The sequence below is a fragment of the Pithys albifrons genome, chromosome 4 (assembly GCF_047495875.1).
Source record: "Pithys albifrons albifrons isolate INPA30051 chromosome 4, PitAlb_v1, whole genome shotgun sequence".
Lineage (NCBI taxonomy): Eukaryota > Metazoa > Chordata > Aves > Passeriformes > Thamnophilidae > Pithys > Pithys albifrons.
In genome coordinates, this window is record NC_092461.1 from 79,042,976 (window position 1) to 79,064,808 (window position 21,833).

The 21,833-nt window shown below is 36.2% G+C and overlaps 1 protein-coding gene across 2 annotated transcripts in view; it reads left to right on the plus strand.

The window, feature by feature from the left end:
- The window catches only part of SMCHD1 (structural maintenance of chromosomes flexible hinge domain containing 1), a 67,645-nt gene that overhangs the window by 36,128 nt on the left and 9,684 nt on the right, over positions 1-21,833 (plus strand). For both annotated transcript variants that reach the window (XM_071554737.1, XM_071554738.1), the window contains 15 exons: positions 138-226; positions 741-859; positions 1,515-1,682; positions 2,887-3,012; positions 6,425-6,504; positions 7,329-7,486; positions 12,068-12,183; positions 12,604-12,665; positions 15,898-15,985; positions 16,386-16,517; positions 17,697-17,846; positions 19,076-19,202; positions 19,369-19,488; positions 20,538-20,623; positions 21,624-21,746. In XM_071554737.1, the coding sequence (XP_071410838.1) occupies positions 138-226; positions 741-859; positions 1,515-1,682; positions 2,887-3,012; positions 6,425-6,504; positions 7,329-7,486; positions 12,068-12,183; positions 12,604-12,665; positions 15,898-15,985; positions 16,386-16,517; positions 17,697-17,846; positions 19,076-19,202; positions 19,369-19,488; positions 20,538-20,623; positions 21,624-21,746 (1,744 nt within the window). The remainder of the gene's footprint in view (positions 1-137; positions 227-740; positions 860-1,514; positions 1,683-2,886; positions 3,013-6,424; positions 6,505-7,328; positions 7,487-12,067; positions 12,184-12,603; positions 12,666-15,897; positions 15,986-16,385; positions 16,518-17,696; positions 17,847-19,075; positions 19,203-19,368; positions 19,489-20,537; positions 20,624-21,623; positions 21,747-21,833) is intronic.

Consider the following 21,833-nt stretch of genomic DNA (forward strand, 5'->3'; position numbering starts at 1 on the left):
GTCATTTCACAGATCTGCATTAGTAAAATAAATTACATAACCAAGCATTAAGATTTTTTAAGATATTTATCATGCCTACTATTATGCTATGTTTATCTTGATGAGAAAAATAAGTCAATTTTCATATGCTTACTCAGACCAGTTCCTGATGAACCAAAACACATCAAATGTAAACTAAAAGGATCAAACACACTGCAGATAGGTGAAGAACTACAAAGTGAAATTGGTGAGTATTTGCTTTCTTTTAAGATACATTTCTTTTTTGGGGAGTTTTTTAAGCCTGTTATGTATGCAGATGTCAGGAAGAGTAAATTATCAGCAACTATTTTAATATAACAAACCGGTTTACATTCTCCTTCATAGAAGGACGATCAGACTTCTCTAATTGCTGATTTACTATTCTGGAGTTACTCTTTGATAAAATTTGGCTCTTAGTTTGTACATTGAGACAGATTGTCCAGTGAGTTTATGGAGTCCCTCTCCTTGGAGGTAATCACAAGCTGCCTGGCTGCAGCTGGCTCTAGGTTGCCCTATTCGAGCAGGGGCTTTGGACCAGGTGCCATCCAAAAATCTCTTCCAACCTCAGTCACTCCGATTCAGTGATAGTCATGTAAATTTTCTCTATATTGTGTCTATGTTGCATATGTTTATATTCCATATGTTTTACAATGTTTCATTATAGCAGCTGCTGAGCTAATCATCTTAATAACAATTTTAATCATCATCATCTTTTTTAACAGATGTAATGATTACAGATCAGTTTGGAAATCAGGTTCAGTCAGTGACATCTGCATGTGTAAACTCCCTAGGGGTTTCTGGACCTGGACTTGATAAATCAAATTTGAAAATAACTTGGCAGGTATTTATAAGAATGTCATATGGTTTATTTCTTTGTAGCATTTGTGTGGTAATCATCTTAATTCTGTCACACAGAACTGAACCAAAAATGCAGAAAGGTAGTCAAATTACACACTATTTGTTAAGAAGTGCAATTAGAGGCTTAAAGCATTAAAACTGTATGATCCAATTCTAAAGAACACAGCAGCATCTGTTAAAAACCTTATCACTGCTGCAGCTGTACAGTGTAGGACCAGTTTTCTTTGTGCTTGAGTCAGGTTTGCTGTGTTACTAGTCCGTTGTTCTATATGGGTTTTCTTCATCTTGTTTTTAGTCTTCTGTATTTATTTATGTTGGTGCAGTTGATTTTATGGTCTTTTGAAGAATTTTGAAGAGTGGACAATGTCTATACCTTTTAAAGCTGTGTAAAACTTACACACTGAAAAACAGGTTTCTTAGAAATGCTTGAGTTGATCAATGAAATTGACCCTTCTTACTCAAGAAATGTATTTAAATTTAACAGAAGTAGAGCTTGTAGTTTGATTTTTAGTCCACTGTTTTCGCAGTAAAAACAGAAAATAGTGTCTAGATAGTATAAATATTAAATACTATATTGAAAAATACTAATTATACTTCCCTTTATTTGTTCTTGATTAAATCTGTTTATTTCTTAATAGGAAAGTACTCATACAATGAAAGTAAAAGGTATTAGATACAAACCCTGTTTACTTGGAAGCAAAGAATTGTGCTTCGCTTGGCATGAATTTTCTGACTTTATCAGAGTGAATTTAATAGCAGGATCACCTGCTAAATTGCAATTTGTCGGTTGGCCAGAGTTAGAAAAGGTAAGTTCACTACTTGTGGTTTGGAAAAAAGGCAGCGTGGTCACTAGTCAGGTCTTTTACTTCCAGAGCTTTTTGAAGCCCAGAATGTGATTCTTAGTATTTACACTTGAAAAATTGTCAGAATGTGACTACTCTAGAGACAGTACAACATAACACTAGCAAAATTAAGTATTTTGCAATCTGGTTATATAGATGTGTTTTAAATAGGACTATAGATGTGAAGCATTTTTCATGCAATAGCTAAATACATTAGTTTTTTAAAAGTAAACTTGCTTTGGAGTGATCTAACTTGTGTATGTTTACAACACTATTCCTTCAATATGTCTTAAATGGTTTGTTGTGCCCCATTTGCGTTTCTACAGATAGCATAATTTTTCTTTTCTTTGGTGCAGTAATTTTACTGTGGGCTAGATCCTGACACCCATCTTTCACTGCTGTTTTCAAAGATGCACTCCTTAATGGTAGTAATGGCTGGCAGCTCATCTCTCCTTCATCTGTTATTAGGTTTTTTTGATGTTTAGTATGTCAGAAGGCAGTTTCAAATTTACTTAAGTTTACAAGTGTTTACAGTCAGAAAGTGGAGAATGAAGTACAGGACTTAAATGGAAAGATGAGATTTTTTTTTGTACCATGCATTTATTTGACTTGGATTTTTTGAATTATTTTTCTATGTTTACTTTGGCTATTCAAATGATAGTGCTTAAATTGCAACAGAAACCAGAATAGCAGAGTGAAAGCAGGAAACATAAAATTGGATCTCTTAATAGAGGACAAGAATTCAACATTGGCATGTTGGGAAAATGGAGAAAGAAGTTACTGAACAAAATGAAACAAAAGGTTCAGGGAGTAGCATAACTATTTTTGCTCTCTACGTAGTTGTTAAAGTGTATCAGAAGACAAAAGTTTTAAGCCATTAGCTCTTCCTATAACAAGGACACTGATAGTCCTCTTCAGAAGCATGTCTTTCCTTTTAATCACATCAACATGAGTAGCCTGTGCAATTCAAGTGTGCATTTTATTATGACAATGTAAATGGAGAAACTCTAGAAATACCATTTTGGATACAATTCTATCATGATCTAGCTGTTACAGGAGATAAATAGTATTGAAATGGTGGTTACCACTGCTTTGGGAATTCCTGATCTGCTATGAATGTCTGGGATACCTAGAACAGAACGGTACAATGCATTTGTATCTCTTCCAGCCTGTTGCAGTGATTAATGGTAGAGAATTGGAGAGGCCCCTTATTGTTCAACTGTGTGATCAGTGGGGAAATCCATCTCCTGAACCTAATGTCAAAATCAGCCTTACAAAGAGTAACAACTTAAAGGTAAGCATAAGCTTTATTATGTGAATGTTGTTTAACACAAGATTTTTTTGTCATGTCTAAATTATCTTAATTTTCAGGACATTTTTGGAAAGTTAATAAATTGGTGTAAGAGCACAAAAAAATAGTATAATAGTAGTAATAATGTCAACAAAAAATGTAAGTAGTTCCCAGAACAGATTATTCAGCTTCCTTGCATTATAGCAATTACAAATATGACAAACACCATATAGGGCAGGGTCCAAGTATAATTAAAATGCATTCCAGATGTTCTACAGAACCTTTTTCCAAATTTTGCATCACCCCATCACCCACGTTATCTGAGGTAATTGACTGAATGACAGTTACGATGATGATACAGTCGCAACTAACAACCAAGTAATTTTTATCTGGGGGTTCTTTGACCTTGGGTCTTGAATTTTTGCCTTATCATCTGTATGTAAAGCCTGTCAGCAGGTTTGGTCCCTACTTTATTATCCCTGTGAAAAGCACTGGTGGAATAAATTAAATTAAAACAATGAGGATGCAAATCTAACCCAAATTTAAGTGGTTACTGCTCTTTCCCTGAATGAGGTGTGTGTTAGATGGTCTCCCCATTGGTCTGTACAAAGAAAGGAGTTTGTCAGAATGCTCCATCTATTAAAATTTTCATTCTTGTTATTATAAAAAAAGAAAAGTCAAGCAGTCAAACATTCCTAACTGTTGGGCAAGAGACCAGAGACTGTTATACTGAATGTATACATTCCCAGTACAGGATATATTCATCCACCTCTGGACATAACATTTTTTTATGCAGGGCTGGTCTTGTTCCCATTTTTATTCTTCCTTGCCATGCATTTGCATCCCTCAGTTCTCTCAGAATACACAACAGCCAAGAACTGTCTTTTGCTCACCTCTCAAGAATTGTGCCACAGCCTCACCTCTTTCCCAATTCAACTATACTATTACTTTTTTTCTTGGATTTTTTAAGGAGATTTCTTGATACCTTGAATATTTTTCTTCTGGCTTTTGTGACTCTTTTGCCATAGAAGCCTGCCTTATAGTTTGGGGGTTTTTTGTTTGCCCCAACTATTGCCTTTATGATGGCAGTTGGAACTCTTTGGGGTTTCTAGTTATGTTGTTCTTGAGGGAGCATACAGCCTTGACAGTAACACTGTGTGGTTGTGCTGCCTCATTAAAGAGTTCTTGCGGTAGCATGCTGTGTCTTTTCCTCCAGGGAGGACCAGCAGGATGTCTTAGGAGAAAGAGTCCACATGTTCCTTGTCTAAGTAAGATGTGTCCAGGAGAGTGTTCTGAAAGCCAAGGCAGATCATTGTTACAATGTTTATTACAGGATGCTCTTCTCCTAGAGCTTAAAACCAGTGTAATTTCTAAAGATTTCATTTCACACATTAGCAGGGCAACTGTGTATTTGCTGGTCAGTATTCATGAGTATCTTGCAGAACCTCTTCAGAGAACTCTCTTGCCTTGGCATTTCCAATAGGTTGTATGCACAGTCTCACAAAAGAAACGAGAAGCTTTTAACTGAAATTCTTGAATAAGCTGTCTTTTTATATTTCACATCCTACCCTCTAAGTCTCTGAAGCCCAACAGGCATTTCCCTTGCTCTATCCTGTATCTCACAGGTCCAAAGCTGAACATAAACACTCTGAACTCTTGAGCAGTGGAAATGCACAAAGCACTGGTTTCTGTAAAAATTAAAACTTTCCATTTTATGATGTAAAGTAATTTGAAATACGGACCTGTGTTGACTTTACTATATTCTTCAAAGGACTTTATTAAATGTTTGGCAGTTTTCTTAGTCTATCTTTGCAATGCTGCCTTCCATTGAACTATTAGGCACATGTTTTTTTGCCATGGCTTTTCTCTAGTGACATGCTAGGGATAAACTCATGCTCCCATACATTATGAATCAACTTTCACTTTCCTGCCTCTCCCCACCCCCCCAGAGTGTTTTCATTCTTTTAACTTACTGACTTACGATTTGGGAAGGAAAAGAATGTTGGAAGAAGGTTGCCCACTTCAAATATTCCAAAATTACTGGTTTTGTCTAAGTGGAGACAGGACACTTAGTCTCCTGAAATTTGTGGTGAAATAGCAAAGGGAAAGCAATTTAATGCCAAGCACTGTTCAGATCATGACAAACTTTTACACCACATTATTGCATTATTTCATCAATCAAAGAGTTGATTTCCCTCCTTAATGAGAAATTCATTACAGAATAACTCAGAATGTATCCATGGCTTTTACTATCCACCAAACTATAAAGCTGTTGTCTGAGGCCCTTTTGATACAGTGGCAGGCTATTTCTTAGGTAAGGCTAAAGCAGCATGCACACAAGTTTGCAGAAGAAATAGCTTCTGCTTACTTTAAAAATGTATTAGTACTCTTTAAGATTCAGACCTGTCTCTATGAGGGAATAGGCATTCACCATCTGCTGCACTGGAGTTCATAGTTTCAAAAAGTTGTGGCTGAAGAGGAAAGTGGATAGCTTCTCTGCCATGTAATGTGCAAAGGCAAGTATGACTTAAAGCTACTGCCAATCATAAGATTTGATTTTCAGTGTCAGGGAAGTAAGTGTGGCAAAGACAGGGTGCACATAGAAAACACACCTTTAGGAATACTGGTGAGTTAAAGGGGAGGTTTTTTCTAACAATGGGAATCAGCAAGAATTCCTTTGTCAGTTGTAAAATTTCCTTTGTCTTAAAGGACTTGGAGCTAACTAATGTGCTGCATAAACAGATGTATAAGCCATTTTTGATGTTAGCCTAAAACAACACTGACAAGAAGTTACCATAATTAGCATTTGATTAAATGTCATTTTTTACAATATAGAGGTCTTGTTTATCATTATGTTTTGATAAATAAGGTACTGTCCTTCATCAGTTGTCCTAACACTTTCCCCCCTAAGTTGTCTAGCAGTCTCACATTTTTGGCAATGAGACTACAATGGGCAAGAGGAAGAGAAAGATGGATGTCTTAGTTGTTTTTACTGCAGTTGTATAATTCTATAATTTTTGCTACCCAAGAATCTCTGTGCAGACTAGAGAAACACTGTAAAAGGGAATAAATAGTTTGTAGAACGTTTTTGGATCTGAAAATATTCTCAGATTAACATCTTCTATGGATGACATGATAACATTGATAGCAATTTAAAAAATAATAAAATACTTGAACATATTGATGAGGAAAAATACCCTGGTTCAGATAAAGTGTTTGTTTACAAAAGCTGGCAGAGAATTTTGAAACTTCTTAATTAATATTGTATTCATAACTGTATCTTTCCCTAATTTAGAGTGCAAGAATACAAAGAAGCTATGACTCATATTGACAGTATGTGGGCAAATGAGATACACTTTTTCATCTAAGACTTGATACTACTTCTTTATCGTTGAAAGAATATTTTTTTTTACAGATTATTCCTTCAAATCAGCAACATAAAACAGATGACACTGGTAGGGCTAACCTGGGAGTTTTTAGTATTCACGCACCTAGGTAAGTAGTGAAAACCAAATGGAAAAAAAATGAATTCTGAAGTAGTGTCACTTGCTAGATGTATATAAACTGTGCATTTTCTAACATATCTATCAAGTATTAATCTAGAGATAAGATTAAATATTTACTATTTATATGCCAGTGGATGGCCAGACAATGAGTTTAAATACATTAAGTGCTTAACTAAATAAAAATGATTAGCTGCTGCTTCTTTTGGTCTACTGAGAAGTTGCTGCTCTAATTTTCTGAATCCTGTTTTCTTCTGGTGATGGTAAAACACAGCTTGTAATTGTCAACTTGCAACAAGTGCAAGTGGTGTCATAAACCACTTAAAGATTTGAAATATACAGTCTTTAGGTGGGCAGTTCCAGACACCATGCTTTCAGAGTAGGAACACATTCTAAAAATGTTGAAACTCCATTTTCTATCTGTGCTGGGCCTTGCTTTAAAGGATTAGGTAGAATGTCCAAAAGAATTTTAAATATTTTTTATCTGCAATTGAACTGATGAAATCTCATTTCCATTTACTGTCTTCTACTTGAAGCTGTAGTTGTTAATATCTTGCAGACAGGCAATGGAACTAATGAAATACTAAAGCCAAATTAAATCTAATAAGCTAGTATCTTAAGAATAGCTTAAACTCACAATTTTACTTGTCTAATGTTGCATTAAAGCTTGTTTTTTTTCTTCTCTTTACTACTGCTTTGCCACTACTAGATACTGTTTATCATGCTTTCTTGTACATTATTCAGAGTTTTGAAGCCTGTTGAGAATTGTCCTTTCAGAAGAGATGTATCAGTTTTTATGATTTCTGTATATTGCAGGGGAGAGCACATTTTACAGCTTAGAGCCTCATACAACAAGACCCCATTAGACTGTCCTGTAATCACAATAAATGTCCTACCTGATCCTGAGAAACCTGTCTGCTTGAATGTTAAATATGACAGAAGTCCATGTTTTCTAGCAGGAGGTACCTTCCCTGGTAAGTATAAGGATCTTTGGTGGATCACTCAAGAGCTTTGTAAACATGTGAAAAACTATTTTAGTGGTTCTCCTGGGATATTTTCTTGCTTTCTTGGTCTGTTCTGTATCAGTACTTTGTTACATCTCTGTCTGAGATGCCTCTGTAACACTTGGAGAGAAGAGGTATGTAGATCATTTCAAAAGACCTCTAACTTATTTGTTCCAAATTGTTGGTTTTATCCATTTGTAGATGGTGAAACTACAGAATCTCTTGTCTTTAGTGAAATACCATATTTCAGTTTTTGATCTTCCCAAAAGATGATCAGAGCTAGTACATGCATGTTTCCCCTCATCTCTTGTTCTGTGAAATAGTAACAAAGAAGATAGCTATGAAATTGTAGGCCAACTGATGCCGTGAGAGACCCCATAAAACAGACTCCAAGCCAGTTAAGTGTGGGATAAGATAAAAAGGTAGATTCTTCAATGTATAGGCTTAGGGCTTTTAGGAATACATGATGACACATCCCCAAACACTGATTTCCATGGTCTTTAATACTGTTCACACAACCCCCAGTTCACACATCTCTCGATCCAGCCCCATCTTCCTTCTGGTCACACCTCCTTATAATTTGGGTTTGGGGTCAGTGGGACTCTCTGTTCTTCAGCACTCATCTTCCTCAGCAGACAAAGTGCTCTTGGAGGTTTTCCAGTGTTCTTAGACTCAAGGTTGTTGGTTTATGTTTATGTTTCATTCTGCAGGCCTTCTGGTAGTTTTCAGTATTCTACCTTGAAAACAAGACTAAATAACTAAAAGAATTTGAGCTACTGATATGTGCTAGGGGTTAGGACACATAAACAATGAACTTAAGCTGCCAGAAATATTAACATACCACATTTGCCTTTTTTACTACAGTTACAAGTGCTTCTAAAATCTATAAAAATGAAAAAATCAGAAGCCTCATAGGCATCACAACCATGAGCCAAAAGGAGTCAAAAAGCAATCAGAAGTGTGCCAGGGACAGTATAAAATACTTTTCTCCTGCTGTATTCTCCCATAAAACAGTGATCTTTTCTTTCCAGCTAAGACGACTGAGTCATTAAAGACAAAAACCCATCTCATGTTTTATATTCCAGTAGTATTCACAATAAGGAAAACAAATAAAGAATAGTAAGTTAGAACCGTGAGCAAACATGTCTTGCTAAAACAGAGTTTGAAACTTCTGCTTTTTCCTGTAAGTAAACTTTGGCATGAATAAGGGAACTATCCTAACTAATTCCATTAGTTCAGGAAATAACTCTTCTTTACAATAACCATGGGAGATACAGTTCTTGAATTTGCCAGTGAAGTATGCAAATTTGCTAGCCCTTCCTCCAGAAAATTTTTCTCTTTCATTTGCAGGAGCATGGTTTGCACTATGAAACCATGATGCAAAGATACTCTTCAGAAAGCTGAAGTCCTGTCTACATAAATCAAATGGAAAGAAAGAAGATTCTGTCACTTTAATTATAATGCATATTAAGAAAGGCAAAAAAAGACTTCAGTAATAATTGAGTGAAATTTAAAAAAAAAAATTGAAACCTAGGAAGCCTGCTGTATTTTGTCAATAGTACCTGTGAAGGAGAGTAAGGTAGTTTCCAAATTATTTTTTTCTCCCATTTGAATCCTACCTTAATTTTAAAAGAATAAAATTAAAAATTCACATTTGAGTCTTCAGTTGATGACTTTGAGACCTATTTGATAAGTAAATACTAAGAAATTTCCTATACTGAATGGTAGTCAATTATAGATTAAAGTTATTAACTATTATATGGTAATCCTATTTCATTTGGTCTTTATCTGAAACTATTAAATTAAGGTGGCAAATCTGATGAAGTTTTCAAAAGGTTTCAGGAGAGGTCAAGGTAACTTTTGATCAATCAGCATATTTTCAGTACTGGGCAATTGTTGGAAGGAATATAATGAATATAATTAAGTGATTTGATGGCCAAATGTGGAAATGGGAACAGGTTGGGAACTGTGACTTTGGTAGAAGGAGTTGACAACTGTATGAATATGAGTGATGCTGCTGATACAGAGTACTTGGTTTCTTAGATGGCTTTTGGCAAGATTCTTAACCAAAGGCTCTGTAAGTAAGCTGTTACAGGACACTGTATTACAATCTGCATCAATTTTGCAGAAAGGACTTTAGATTTGAATATTCCCCTGAGCAAAATTAAAACTCACACAAGTTACCTGTTGATACCAAAAACTGATTTTATTAATTGCTAAGAGAGGCAAAGAGAAAAAATAAGTCTAGGAAAGGCTAAGATTACGTCTAGAAGCAGAGAAAAGATACCATCAAGACTACCTTTTTGCCGAGTTGATGTGAGGTGGTGGGAGAAGCAGTTTCTGCTTTTTTTTTCTGTCTCTGCTGCTTTACAATGTTATCTCTTTAGTGGGGAGGGGGGGCGGGTGTCTTAGCAGCTTTAGTTCTCTGGAATGCAGTGAGGAGGTGTGGTTTCATCACTCACAAGGAACCATGTCACAGACCACGCAGGGTCCCAATTTAGCAGCACTTTTTGGCCCTCAAAAATACGTTAAGGGTAGAAGGATAACTTACACATGTGGTATGGTGGGTCTCGGTTCTCTTCAGGCTGGGAGTTTCAGTTTCTGGTGGCAGGTAGACAGCAAGCGGTGGTGGAGAAAAGGTGAGGGGAAGGAGGGGAGAGATTCTCAGCTGTTGTAACCAGTCCTCTCTCTTTCCTCTCTCCTGATTTTCCAAAATTTTTCTTCAACTTTTTGTAGTGTTCAGAGGAGGTTGTACATGGTTTCTTGGCACATAGCCCTATTCAGATGTTTGAACTATAAACAATGGCATGATCTGGTGGGAAAACTCTAGATGGAAGCTCTGGTGAGAACTTCTGGCAGAAGTCTTGACAGAGAATTTTTAGTGGGAAGTTTTGACAGGAAGAAACAATGGCAAAACATTATTTGTGACATTTCCATATTAGCTGTGTGTTACACACTGTCCTTCCCATAATTCAGTCTTTCCCTTTAGGTGGACCTAAAAATTGTCTATCTTAGAAGTGTTTTCAGTTGAGATTTCAGCACAAGAATCTGATATTTTCCCCACCTACTATAAATATTTCTGTATTCCCAGATCATAAAGATCACTCCAAGATGACAAAAATAATTGTAAATCTGCCTCTTGCAAATCCATTTGTTGTATTTCCAAGCCTTTATGAAATAACTGCAGTGTCTTATCAAACTTCAGAACAAAAAGGATGTGTTTGTAGTATTTGGGAGTTGAAAGGCAGAATACTGCCACAAATATGAGGTCTGTGGTGTTGGGGCTTGTTTCTTGACCTCATAACTTGATCAGTCATCATTTTCATGGTGAGAGGTTTTTGTTTTTTAAAATACTCACAAGTGTTTTGCCTAGAGGAAGCATACTATAGAATCATAGAATGACAGAGTGATTTGGGTTGAAAGGGACCTGTCAATATCACTAGCTCTAACCTCCGGGGCAAATAGACTTTTTTCAGATGTAGTAGGTAGTATAAATTAACCAGGTTTTGAGAGAGGAAGAGAATTAAACAGCTTCTTTGGCAGAGAATGTATATAGTATATATGACATGAAATTTTTTTATAAAATTAGGCAATAAATTTCTTACTAACAGCCTCATATTAATTAATTACTACATAAAATACTTAACATCCTAATTATTTGACTTACTGGTGAGCTCATATACACTTGAAGGTGGGCACTGTAATCTTGGAGGGAGTCATACCTGAATTTTCTGTGCATATCAATGTGTAGTCCTTCCTTAAGGTACAAAATTCAGTTCTATATGAGCAGTGCAACTTCATTTACATGTGTGAAATCCACCTTTAACCATAGTGTCAAAGTGCTTTGTTGGTGTTTCAACTATAAGAAGGGTGGCTTTACTTTAGTTTGGATCCCATTTCCTTCAGACCACTGCACTTTCTATGGAACTTACAAGAAAAAGGTGTATTTCTCAGACTGACATATAAAATGGCAAATATTTTGATTGCAGAACTAGTCAACAGCAAATGGAGTGAAATGTCTCCCTATAACCTATATCTAACAGATTTAAGTATGTGATACAAGTCTGTAAGAAGTAGCCAAACTCACTTCAGCTTCATAGCCTGAGCCTTTGGGAAAATGGTAGTGGTGTTGGTACAGTCTTTTTGCAGCTACTGTGCCTTCCTGTCCAGTAATTCAATGGCTAAAGCACTTGTGAAAGAGAGGGGAAGATCTGGATTTCCTGTCCCTGAGGGAAGGAATCAGCAACTTACCTAGCTGATAATTTGAGAAAGGCTGACTTAAAATTTTAGGATTCTTTTAAAGCTGTCACTGGATAAAGTAGGTGGGGTTGTTTTCCTAATGATTGTTACCTATTTTAATTACAGGGCTAAGAAGAGAAGGTTTTTCATATCTAGTTTGAAATTCTTTGTTGTTTTGGCTCTTTTTGGAATACCTGTTTTGTAAGGTTGTTTTTGTCTTAGGTATGAAATATACAGAGAAATTCATGAAGTTTAAGCATCTCAATTCTGAATAAAAATCATGTTCAAAAAATGTTGTGTCTCATCCTACAGATTTTATGGTTAGTGTTCTTTCTGAAGATGAAACAATTATTAAAAATATTAATCCAGCACGGATTTCTATGAAAATGTGGGAAACACAGAGCAGCCGGATTAGGACACCAATTGATGTAAGTCATCAAAATGCATTGTCAAAGCAGGTATTAAAATGCCAGCATAGGCCAAATGTATTTGTAGTAGAAACTTTCCTTCATTTGACTTAGATCCTTATCCTGTTCTAGATTTTAAGTAACAACTATTACATATCAACAAAATTTGTTTATCAGTATCTGTCGTGTTGCAAGCTGGCAGACTGTTCGAGTAGTAACAAAAATGTTATGGCTCTGCAGAAGCTAACTCATAGGGAGAGGATTAAAAATTGTCACCCTCGATTTTGCAAAGAAAAGGCTCCAAAAATTAAGAATATGAAACTGGTGCCTAAATTACAGGTGATATCATTGAATTACCATGTGTTATTAAGACTTGGTAGCATGTTAAAAGTAAGGTACTTTCAGTATACTGCATTAAATTTTTTACATCTTTCTTTACAGGTTACAACATTTAGCTGTTGTAAAGTGAAGGATGAAAAGGAAGATGGCTTCTTCTACTTTAAGTATAGCAGTGTTTATTTTACAATACTGATGCAATTTACTATACAAAAGACATAGTTTGAAACTGAAACAGGAGTTTTATGTTTTGATAACAGTCTCTTATAGAATTAGTACGATACAGTGCTAAGAAAAAGTGAAAGATGCTAGCAAGATGCAAAGAGATTAGGATTGAATTCATTCCTAGGTACTTGTTTAATCCGAGAGTAAAGAAAAGAGTCTAGGATAACATATTAGAATACATTATGAGAAATGCTAGCAATGAAGGGACTGTATCATCAGCTTATCATGTAATATCAACATGCCTTAATTCTTTTCAATGTTACATTCAGTGGCTGTGGACTTGCAGGATGTACAAAGCAGACTTAACTCTTTAATACCTTCTGTAGTTGCACATTAACCTTGAACCATGACCTTGGCCCTGTCAGTTTAGTAGTCTTGCCTTGGGCTACTTATTCAGAGGTAGTGTCTTAGGTAACCAGCAGCAGAACTAGAGCTCATCATAAGCTAATGCGTGACTGCCACATTCTTTCTACATATATCTCTGCTAGGCAATCTATGGGATCACCTGAGTAGTTATGGTACTGGCTGTTGATTTAAGGTCTTGCCTCCCAGGAGTGAGCTTTCATTCTGCTTTCGGAAAGCAGACTTTAGGATCTTATTCCAGCAGACATTACTGTTGTACAGCTGATCCTGCTTCCTTCATCAGAGAAACAGAAGTAGGTTGCTGCAGCTCAGCTGTGTCAAGATTTCAGGAAGATCTGAGTGGCAGCACTTGAGGAGGTGATATGAAGTTTCCTAACTTGTCTCTCAGCTGTGACTTCCCTCTCTTTTGAGGCATATCATGGAGTTCCAGAAAACAGGCATCCAGGTTTTTTTGTAGTCCTTAGGACTTAGTCCTTAGTGCTTTCAAAACCTTCATGTATCATTAAGTCTTCAAAGTTTTTTTTCTGGGCTGCTGAGACACAAATCCAGGGTTCTGACCCAGCGTGATATGCAATGCACATGTAGCTTCATCTGTAATTCCCTCTGTCATATCCAGCCAAGAAACTAACCTATCTGGGAGGGCAGTTGATAACAGCCCTTGTTTGTTCGGTCTTTTTAGCTTCTCAGATAGTGGACATCAAGGTAATATATTTGTATATGGAGGCTTTTTGATTTAAGAGGTTACAACTTGTGAATGAGACTTGTAGGCTGCTGGCATGAAATCTGTTTATTGACCATTACAGGAGAACATACAAACCCCAGGGAGGGAGCGGTAACATATTTGAATAAGCCTTCACCACCTTCCACCAATCAGCTTGCTCCTTCAGGGGGCATGTGCAGTCATCAACTCCTCCTTCAGCAGCCCTGCTTGCTTCTGGGGCATGTAGTGTCCTGTGGTTCCTCTGCTCCGGTTACCAAGTACCCATGTGCTGTAAACCTTCACTTAAAACCGACTGCCAACTAATTCAAAAAGCCATAGAGGCATGGCTTTTTGTATCATTTCCAAGATGTGTCCTTACCTTGAAGGCATTTGAGGTTCCAGAGCTGCCTCAGGCTCGGTTTGGCAGCTATAGTGCATGGAGACTCACAAATGAGAGTGCAGGTTTGCTTTAAAAAAGCAGAGTCTTTGTGTGGCTAGTCCAAGGTTATGGAATGAACTTCTCCAGAAACCAAGGGTCATTGCAGACTTGCACGAAGTATGAGGTACATTTCTGTGACCTTGGTCCCTCTGAGAAATATTTAGTAGTAGATATAATTAAAACATAGGAACTTCCTAAAATGTTAGCAAAACAAGGCACTCTGCATCATGTATTTGTACCTCTATAAAAAGAAAACTAGAATGAATATGCCACTGTGCAGTCATGCTAGTAAATGTTCTCCTGTGAAAAGCACTACAGTGGTCAGTGTGATACAAACTAACCTATTTAGGACTGAGTATAGATTTATGAAAATCTTGACATTGGTACCTGTAGTTTACTAATTGTCCACAAATGTCCAGAATTAAAACTCCGAACCATACTGAAAACTTTGAAAGCACAGTAGACACTGCTCATTATCATCCCTTATAGAAAAATACATTTTACTCCTTGCTGCCAATATCTGTGTCATCAGTGTCTGCTACCTGGTTTGTCTCAGGTTTTCCTGTTCTTGGCACAGTCTCAGATGTTTTTCATCTGTCTGTCACCAGTCAGTGATTATTATGCAGTCTTAAAACTTGCATAGCAATTGTGCAATTTCTTCTTCTCCAGAAACCTATGTCTGTCCAGCCATGAGATTCTTAGCAAATGATTCACAGCTCAGCATCCTGACAAGGCAGAGGCTACTTTCAATCTTAAGATAGTTAAAATGCAGAAAAGAAGATAAATTGTTTCTTCTCTATATGAAATATAAAAAAGGAAAAGTCATGGCCTTTTCTGGACATACTAAAACTTTGGGATTTTGTTTTTATAAGTTAAGCATTCCAGGGAATCCTGCATATCACTGCTTCTCAAACAAAAGATGAAGAAATAAATTTCTTAGTATTATTGACAAAACAGAGAAAATGCTGTATATTGAAAACAAAAGTCTCGTTAACCAATACAGGAGTGCCACAAATCATCCTCAAAGAAATACCTTAATCTTGGCTGTTTGCATCTCCTCAAAAATTTCTAAGCATTCATAAGCCACTGCTGTCCCTCGTTAAGCACTGGGATGGTCTTCTGGGTGCTGTGTGGCCTTCCTTGCTAGGTAAAGTTTTCTTTATAGCATCTGGACATCAGGTGTCTGGTCTTTCCTTCAAGTTTTGATAGTAGGAGCTCTTTGCTCTACACCTGGAATGCTGTAACGTAAAATGAAAACACTTTTTTCTCTCACTATGCTCCACCTGGGAATTTGGAGAGAATTTGTTGTTGTTGCAGATATAAATATGTCTATGCTTTTTTTCCAGTAGCTTTATGAAAATTCATTGAATGGGAAACAGAATGAGATAGCCTTGCAGATTTCTGAACAACAGGGCCACAACAAACTTCCTGTCAGCTAGTAGAGGCAAACTCTTGGAGGAGAGTTTCCTCACTCAAGCTTCCAAAAGCTTTATTTTGATTCTTGAGAAACTTTGATGGCTTTCTTGCTGAAGAAGGAGTATTATGTCTTAACAGGGGCTTTCTGACTATTTTGAAGGACTACTCAGAATTTGAACTACTTGCTGCATACTTGCATACTTGTCGCTTCAATACTGACTCATGTTTATTTGTTTTCTATTTTTTGTTTATTTAGGGATAAAATGATTCCAGAGAAAGTGGGCATTTACAGTATCCAGTTTACATTTGCAATGGATAAGACAAATACACTCAACAGTGAACAGGTATGAATCTATAATTCATGTAGCCAAAGTAATGCATATAATACAGAATCATCTCAGAGAAGTGTTAGGATATATTGTAGATTCAGAATGCAAATAGTTTCACTTGCAAGTTTTGCAAAAAGCTGTATTTTTATTTTTGATAGTTACTGGTTTCAGACTGTTGATTATCAAAATATGTTAATTAACTTTTATAACCAAAAATTTGATGGAATAACAGAACTGTGTAATTTGCAACCTAGTAGAACTAGGTTGTGCTAATTTATGTCAGACTTGTCCATAAATTTCACATATATTTGTTTCAGTGTTTTTTGAGCAGCTCAAGTGTGCAGTGAATTGCAGTTAAATATATCAGTCTTTATTTTATTTGGTTTTATTTTATTCTTTCTCCTTTTTCATCTAGATTATAGCTGAAGTTGTACCTAATAACCCTGTGCGCTTGTTACCTGATTCGTTACCAGCTACTCCAGCAGTTTCCAATGTTCAAGCTCTTACCAGCCGTACACTGGTCAAGGGTTTGTCCCTCCATATAATGGTAACTATACTTTCATATAAAATTGTCATTAGGAAGATACATAACACTGCTAAAAAATATGTTGAATTTTGCTGTAAAGGCATTGCTGCTGTTTCTTTGCAGTTTAACTTCATTTAAAAAAAATGTGAATTGGTGATTTTTCAGCATATGAGAAATGCATCTTGTTCCATTTGCATACAGATTACCAAAACTAATATATTTGGTCCTTGCTGTCAAACATCTAAATTGACATCAGTTTTTTGTTGCCACAGGAAGAAATTGTTTCAAGAATAGGTGCTAGTGGGAAAACACTTCTATATACAGCAGATGTTTCTCTCCATGATTGTTCTTCGAGGAGACAGTTTATCATAGAAATCTTGCATGATAAAAAATGTTTCCTGAACTTTGAATGTTCATAGGAGCACAACTTACCAGTTACCACCATGAGCATAGCAGACTCAGCGTGTGGAAAACTTATTTAATTTATCACCAATTAAAAAAATCTGAGTAGTGAGAAACAAAGAAAAGAACAAAAGAATAAAGCACCCCACCTTTTGCTAGGCACAGCTTTGCTCCAGACTCCCCTACCCTTCCCCAGGCAGCACAGTGTGGTGGGGAATGGGGTTCAAATTAAGTCCATAACGACTTCTCACCTCTTCTCTGCCTGTTCTTTTTCATCAAAGTTTCCATATTCTAGTGTGGGTCCCTTTGTGGGCTCTAGTCCTTCATGAACTACTCCAATGTGAGCCCTTGGCACAGACTGCAATCTTTCAGGAAATACACACCTAGTTTAGCATGGTATCTGCTGCATTTGTGGTCCTTCGTGGGCTGCAAGAAGTACCTGTTTGCCAGTTTCCCTGTGAGCTGCAGAGGAATTTCTGCTCCAGTAGTACCTTCTCCCTCTGCTGCTACTTCTCTCACCCTCTGCTCTTTCTTTTCTTTTTTTTCCCTTCTACCCCTTCTTGTCTGTGTATATTTTCCCAGAGGAAACACCATTTTGGCTGAGGGTCTCAACTGTGCCCTGCAGTGGGTCAGTTGGAGCACAGGCCATGTCCAGCATGGGCAGTGCCAGCCTCTCCTCCCAGAGGCCCCCCTGGAGCCCCTCATTGCAGTACCTTGACATGCAAATCCAGTGCAGTGTAGAAATTGATTACTTCAGTTCATGTGCCAAAGTAACTTTATTGTGTTTTTTACTTACAGGATGAATACAACAACCACACTGGTCTTGATCTAGTTGGCACTATAACAGCAAAAATTAAAAGCCCTAATGAAGAAGATATAGAAATCCCCCAGTTTCAGGGGAAAGTCAGTACAGTGGAGTTTCCATTTGAGCATGGATCAGCTGAAATTGTAAGTGTGACTGAAATACAGAGCTCCATGAGCAATGGATCTAATGAGGCTCATTTTCTTACAGTTTCAAAGTTGATCTTACACCTCATTGTGTTGTCTGGAGGGTTAGTATATATTGTAGCTTTCCTTCACAGATAAGTTACTCCTTCTCTTTTTGGTTGCTGATTTTCAGAAAACCTGAATGAAGGACAATCTTTAAACTGTTTATCCTTACGAAGTGAAGGAAGTGTATAGGTACTTCCACTTAGGGACTGAGACATGCAGGGGGATCCAGGACAAATGTTTTCCTCATTTGAATTTCACATGTAAATAACACTTCACCAATCTGTAGTTCAAACATTATTATTAGCAGTATTTTACGGGTTTATTTATAATATTTAAATATGTAGTGCAATATTTTTGAAAGCCATGAAGACCGTCTTTGAAGGTTATATATCTATCTCTTCTTTTAGGCTGCAGCCACCTCTCTCTTGATTTGGCCAGTTGAATAGCAATTTCTACATGTTAAAGGTGGAAACAGTATGAGTTTTATTCTAAGCATTATTCATTTTATGCATGATACCTTTTCCAAAGTAACAGCACATTTAGATATTGCGTATGCTAATTTTATTTCTGTTTAACATTTTTAGGGTTTTATAATATTTCCCATGTTTATAAAGAAAGGCAAAAGATGTAATTTGTCTTTTCAATAAGGAACTGATAAGAAATGGAATGTTCATGATAGTGTTTGGATATATATTGTTCATTCATTTGGGACTTGCTGTCTACTTCCATGGTAACAGCAGTAACTTTAACTAAGCACTGGGAATAGTTTGTTTTTCCTTCTCTACATTTATGCATCAGTTCTTTCTTTTTAACGTTCTGTTTGCATTTCACATACTGAGTGAAGTACACCTGAGGAAATCTTGCTTATGGAACAGTGCAGAGGATATTTTTTCTGAGCATATGTTTCTTGAAATAAAATACATGCTAAAAATAATAAGGCTTTTTGAACAGGTAAAATGGCAATCTTAGTTCTTAAATAATAAAATACCTACTGCTATATCTTTGTATATTACTTTTATTTAATAGTTACAAAAGGCCTTTCTATGCCAATACTTAAACCTGTAGTAATACTGTATAATATCATGTGTTAGAGAACCTACAAGATACAATATTTGAAGAATGTTTATTTTGTGTGTTACCTCAAGTGTGGGCATAAACTTATGTTTGTTTGTTTGTTTCAATAGAATCTAGTGCTGGCTGAAGACAGTCCTGGAAGAGATAGCACTGAATATATTCTTGTCTTTGAGCCACATCTGCCAGCTTTGAAAAAACCTTTGGAACCATATCATCTCTCATTTATGTTTTACAACGGTATGTTTCAATTCCTCTAAAGTACTTGCTTTTCCCTAAAACCAGCTATTTTTAGGTCTGTAATACTTTCTCAGAACTATGTAATAGCTTAATAGATTTTTGCTAATATTTGAACCGAGTGTGTTCCTCTCTTTTCTTCTAAAAGTATGTATGCTTATTTCTGCAGATTCCAAGAAGCAGCAGCTGATGGCAACACTTACAAGGGAGAAAGACCAATTATCTAAGTCCATAGATCTTTACAGAAAGATGTTTGATACTACTAATCAACTTGTAGCTGAAATGAAATGTAAGTTCAATCAAATTTATAAATAAATTTTCTTGAAATTTAACTTTTTTTCTTTAATAATTTTGAGAATACAGAGAAGAAGAGAAAAACCAATATTGAAATTATGAGAGACAGAGGAGAGCAGAAGGGCGTATACTTTGCAGGGAACCATCTGGTTATTTGGATGTACTTTTCTATCTATAAACGGTCTTGATTTGAGGTAGAATGTCTTATGTCAGAATTATCAAAAGGAGTAATAAAACATTGAAGTTGCTGATCTGATTCTTGTTTTCTATGACTGTCTTTCATTCTCATCTTTGCAGTGAATGTGTGAATGCTCTTACATCTGCAAATTCAACAGTTTTGGGGAATGAACTGTAGATAATCCTCTTCTAAAAAGTTAGTCTTACATTTTCAAAATGTTTATGTTTTTCCTCTCATATTTGGCCCTGTGTACATTATTCAGAAATGTTGTGTAGCTATGCATAGTTTATTTTCATCAGTAAGATGTCTGTTGCACTGCAAAGTACTGCGAGGGCAGTGGTTTATGGGAATGGGAGAAATGATGAAAATGTTTTCTTTGCATTTTTTTAATTATCCTGCCTGTTGATCAGAAGGTTTGTTTTAATAATTGCATTTTTGAAATTGCTTCAGTTCGGATAGGAGAGTTGAGGAAAGTGTCCAGAAAGTGTTGGCCCATGTAACAGACAAAAGAGGGTAGTGTCAGCTTACCACTGTTCTCTTGTGTCTTGCCATTTTACCTGTTGGAGAACCATTTAGAAAGATAACTAATGATGAAAACTAAAACCAGCTTACATTCTCAGACTGACCAGCTTACATTCTCAGACTGACCCTTTGCTTCCTGATACTGAAGGAGTGGCCTCTGCAGAAATTGCTTAGAAACTGGACAAATCACAAAATCTTTGTTGACAAATCCTGATATTCTGTCCTGAAATAAAGAAGCAGATAGGATCAGCTGTGGCAGGGATACTTCTGAAAAGTTGTAAGAAATGCTATAGGAAGTGTTCCATTGTTTTCTAATGTTTCTTTACTCCCTCTTGATTTTTCAGGTCAGGTTAAAGAAGCTGAAACAAGAGAAACTTTTCTAAAGAACGAACTGAAAAAGCACCAAATTGAATTACCACAGACAAGCACAGTATGGTCTATTTCTTACTAAACTCCATTACTGTATTTCAAATAAATCTAGTCCTAATATGGAATTGATACCAATATATAACATTATTGAATCACACCTGTTAGCAAACTGTGAAAATTTAAACCATAGGAAAATTTGGGGGTCAGAGTCAAACTTGAGATTATTTTTTTATTGTGCTGTTAATGTGAGTATATCTTAAAAAAACTGCTAGAGGAGTAAAAAACCTTGTCTTTCATATGCTGATCTTGTTTTTGCATTTCTGCTAAGGTTACACTGTTACTGGTATGGCTAGTTTTTATAATGGGTTTTTGCAGGCTGATCAGTATACACAGGATATATTCTGGCATGCATAGACTAAAGGCAAACACTTCAGAGAATTATGTTTATGTTTTTGCCAAAGTTGATGTAAAAATAAGTTTGAAATATTCAGGACAATGTAGCCCATTGCTGATTTCTCATAAAGGTCCAATTACATTTTAAAGAAACTTTTTAAAGAAGGTTTTCAACCTACTAACATTTTGGAAAAAAAAAAAACTAAAAACCACCACCTATGTAAACAATTATCTTTAAATCAAATAAAATCAGGTTATAGTAGAATCAGATTGCAGTCATAGTACCCAAGTTCCCCCCTGCTGGCTCAATTTTTCAGGCCTGGACATAGTCCCCTTCTGAAATGGTTTGGTTTTGTACATTTGTGGTTATCCTTCCTGCTGTTTTAAACTGTCTTCATTTTTGGCTCTTGTGAAATGCTCCTCAAAGTCTTTAAAAACTGGAGAAGGAAAAAAAACCCAACCAAGTAATTAAAAAGTTCAGTCACAATTGCAATGTGCTTCACCTTTGTTCTTCTGGGATTATGTGCAGTGGTCTCCTATATATTAAAAGTCCATTTCAGAGTATTGAATGTTTTTTGTTGAAAATTTAATAGATGAAAAGTAAAGTAAGTACTTCTGCTGTTCAGTCCAATGATACATGCTTGCTGATTTTAAATTTTTGGTCTCAGCTTCAGTATGTGGATTCTCTTCTTAAAAAAAAGATCTTGGATCAAGAAGGAGTAATGAAGCAGCCAAGGAGAACTTGTACCCTTCCAAACTATCCAAAAGGCAACCAGGATATTCTAGGCAAGGTGAGTTTTCTCTCAGGGAGACTTCTAATGAGTTTTGCTGGTTAAAGGAAGCAGTAGTGACGAAAAATTAGCCAACCGAATATGGAA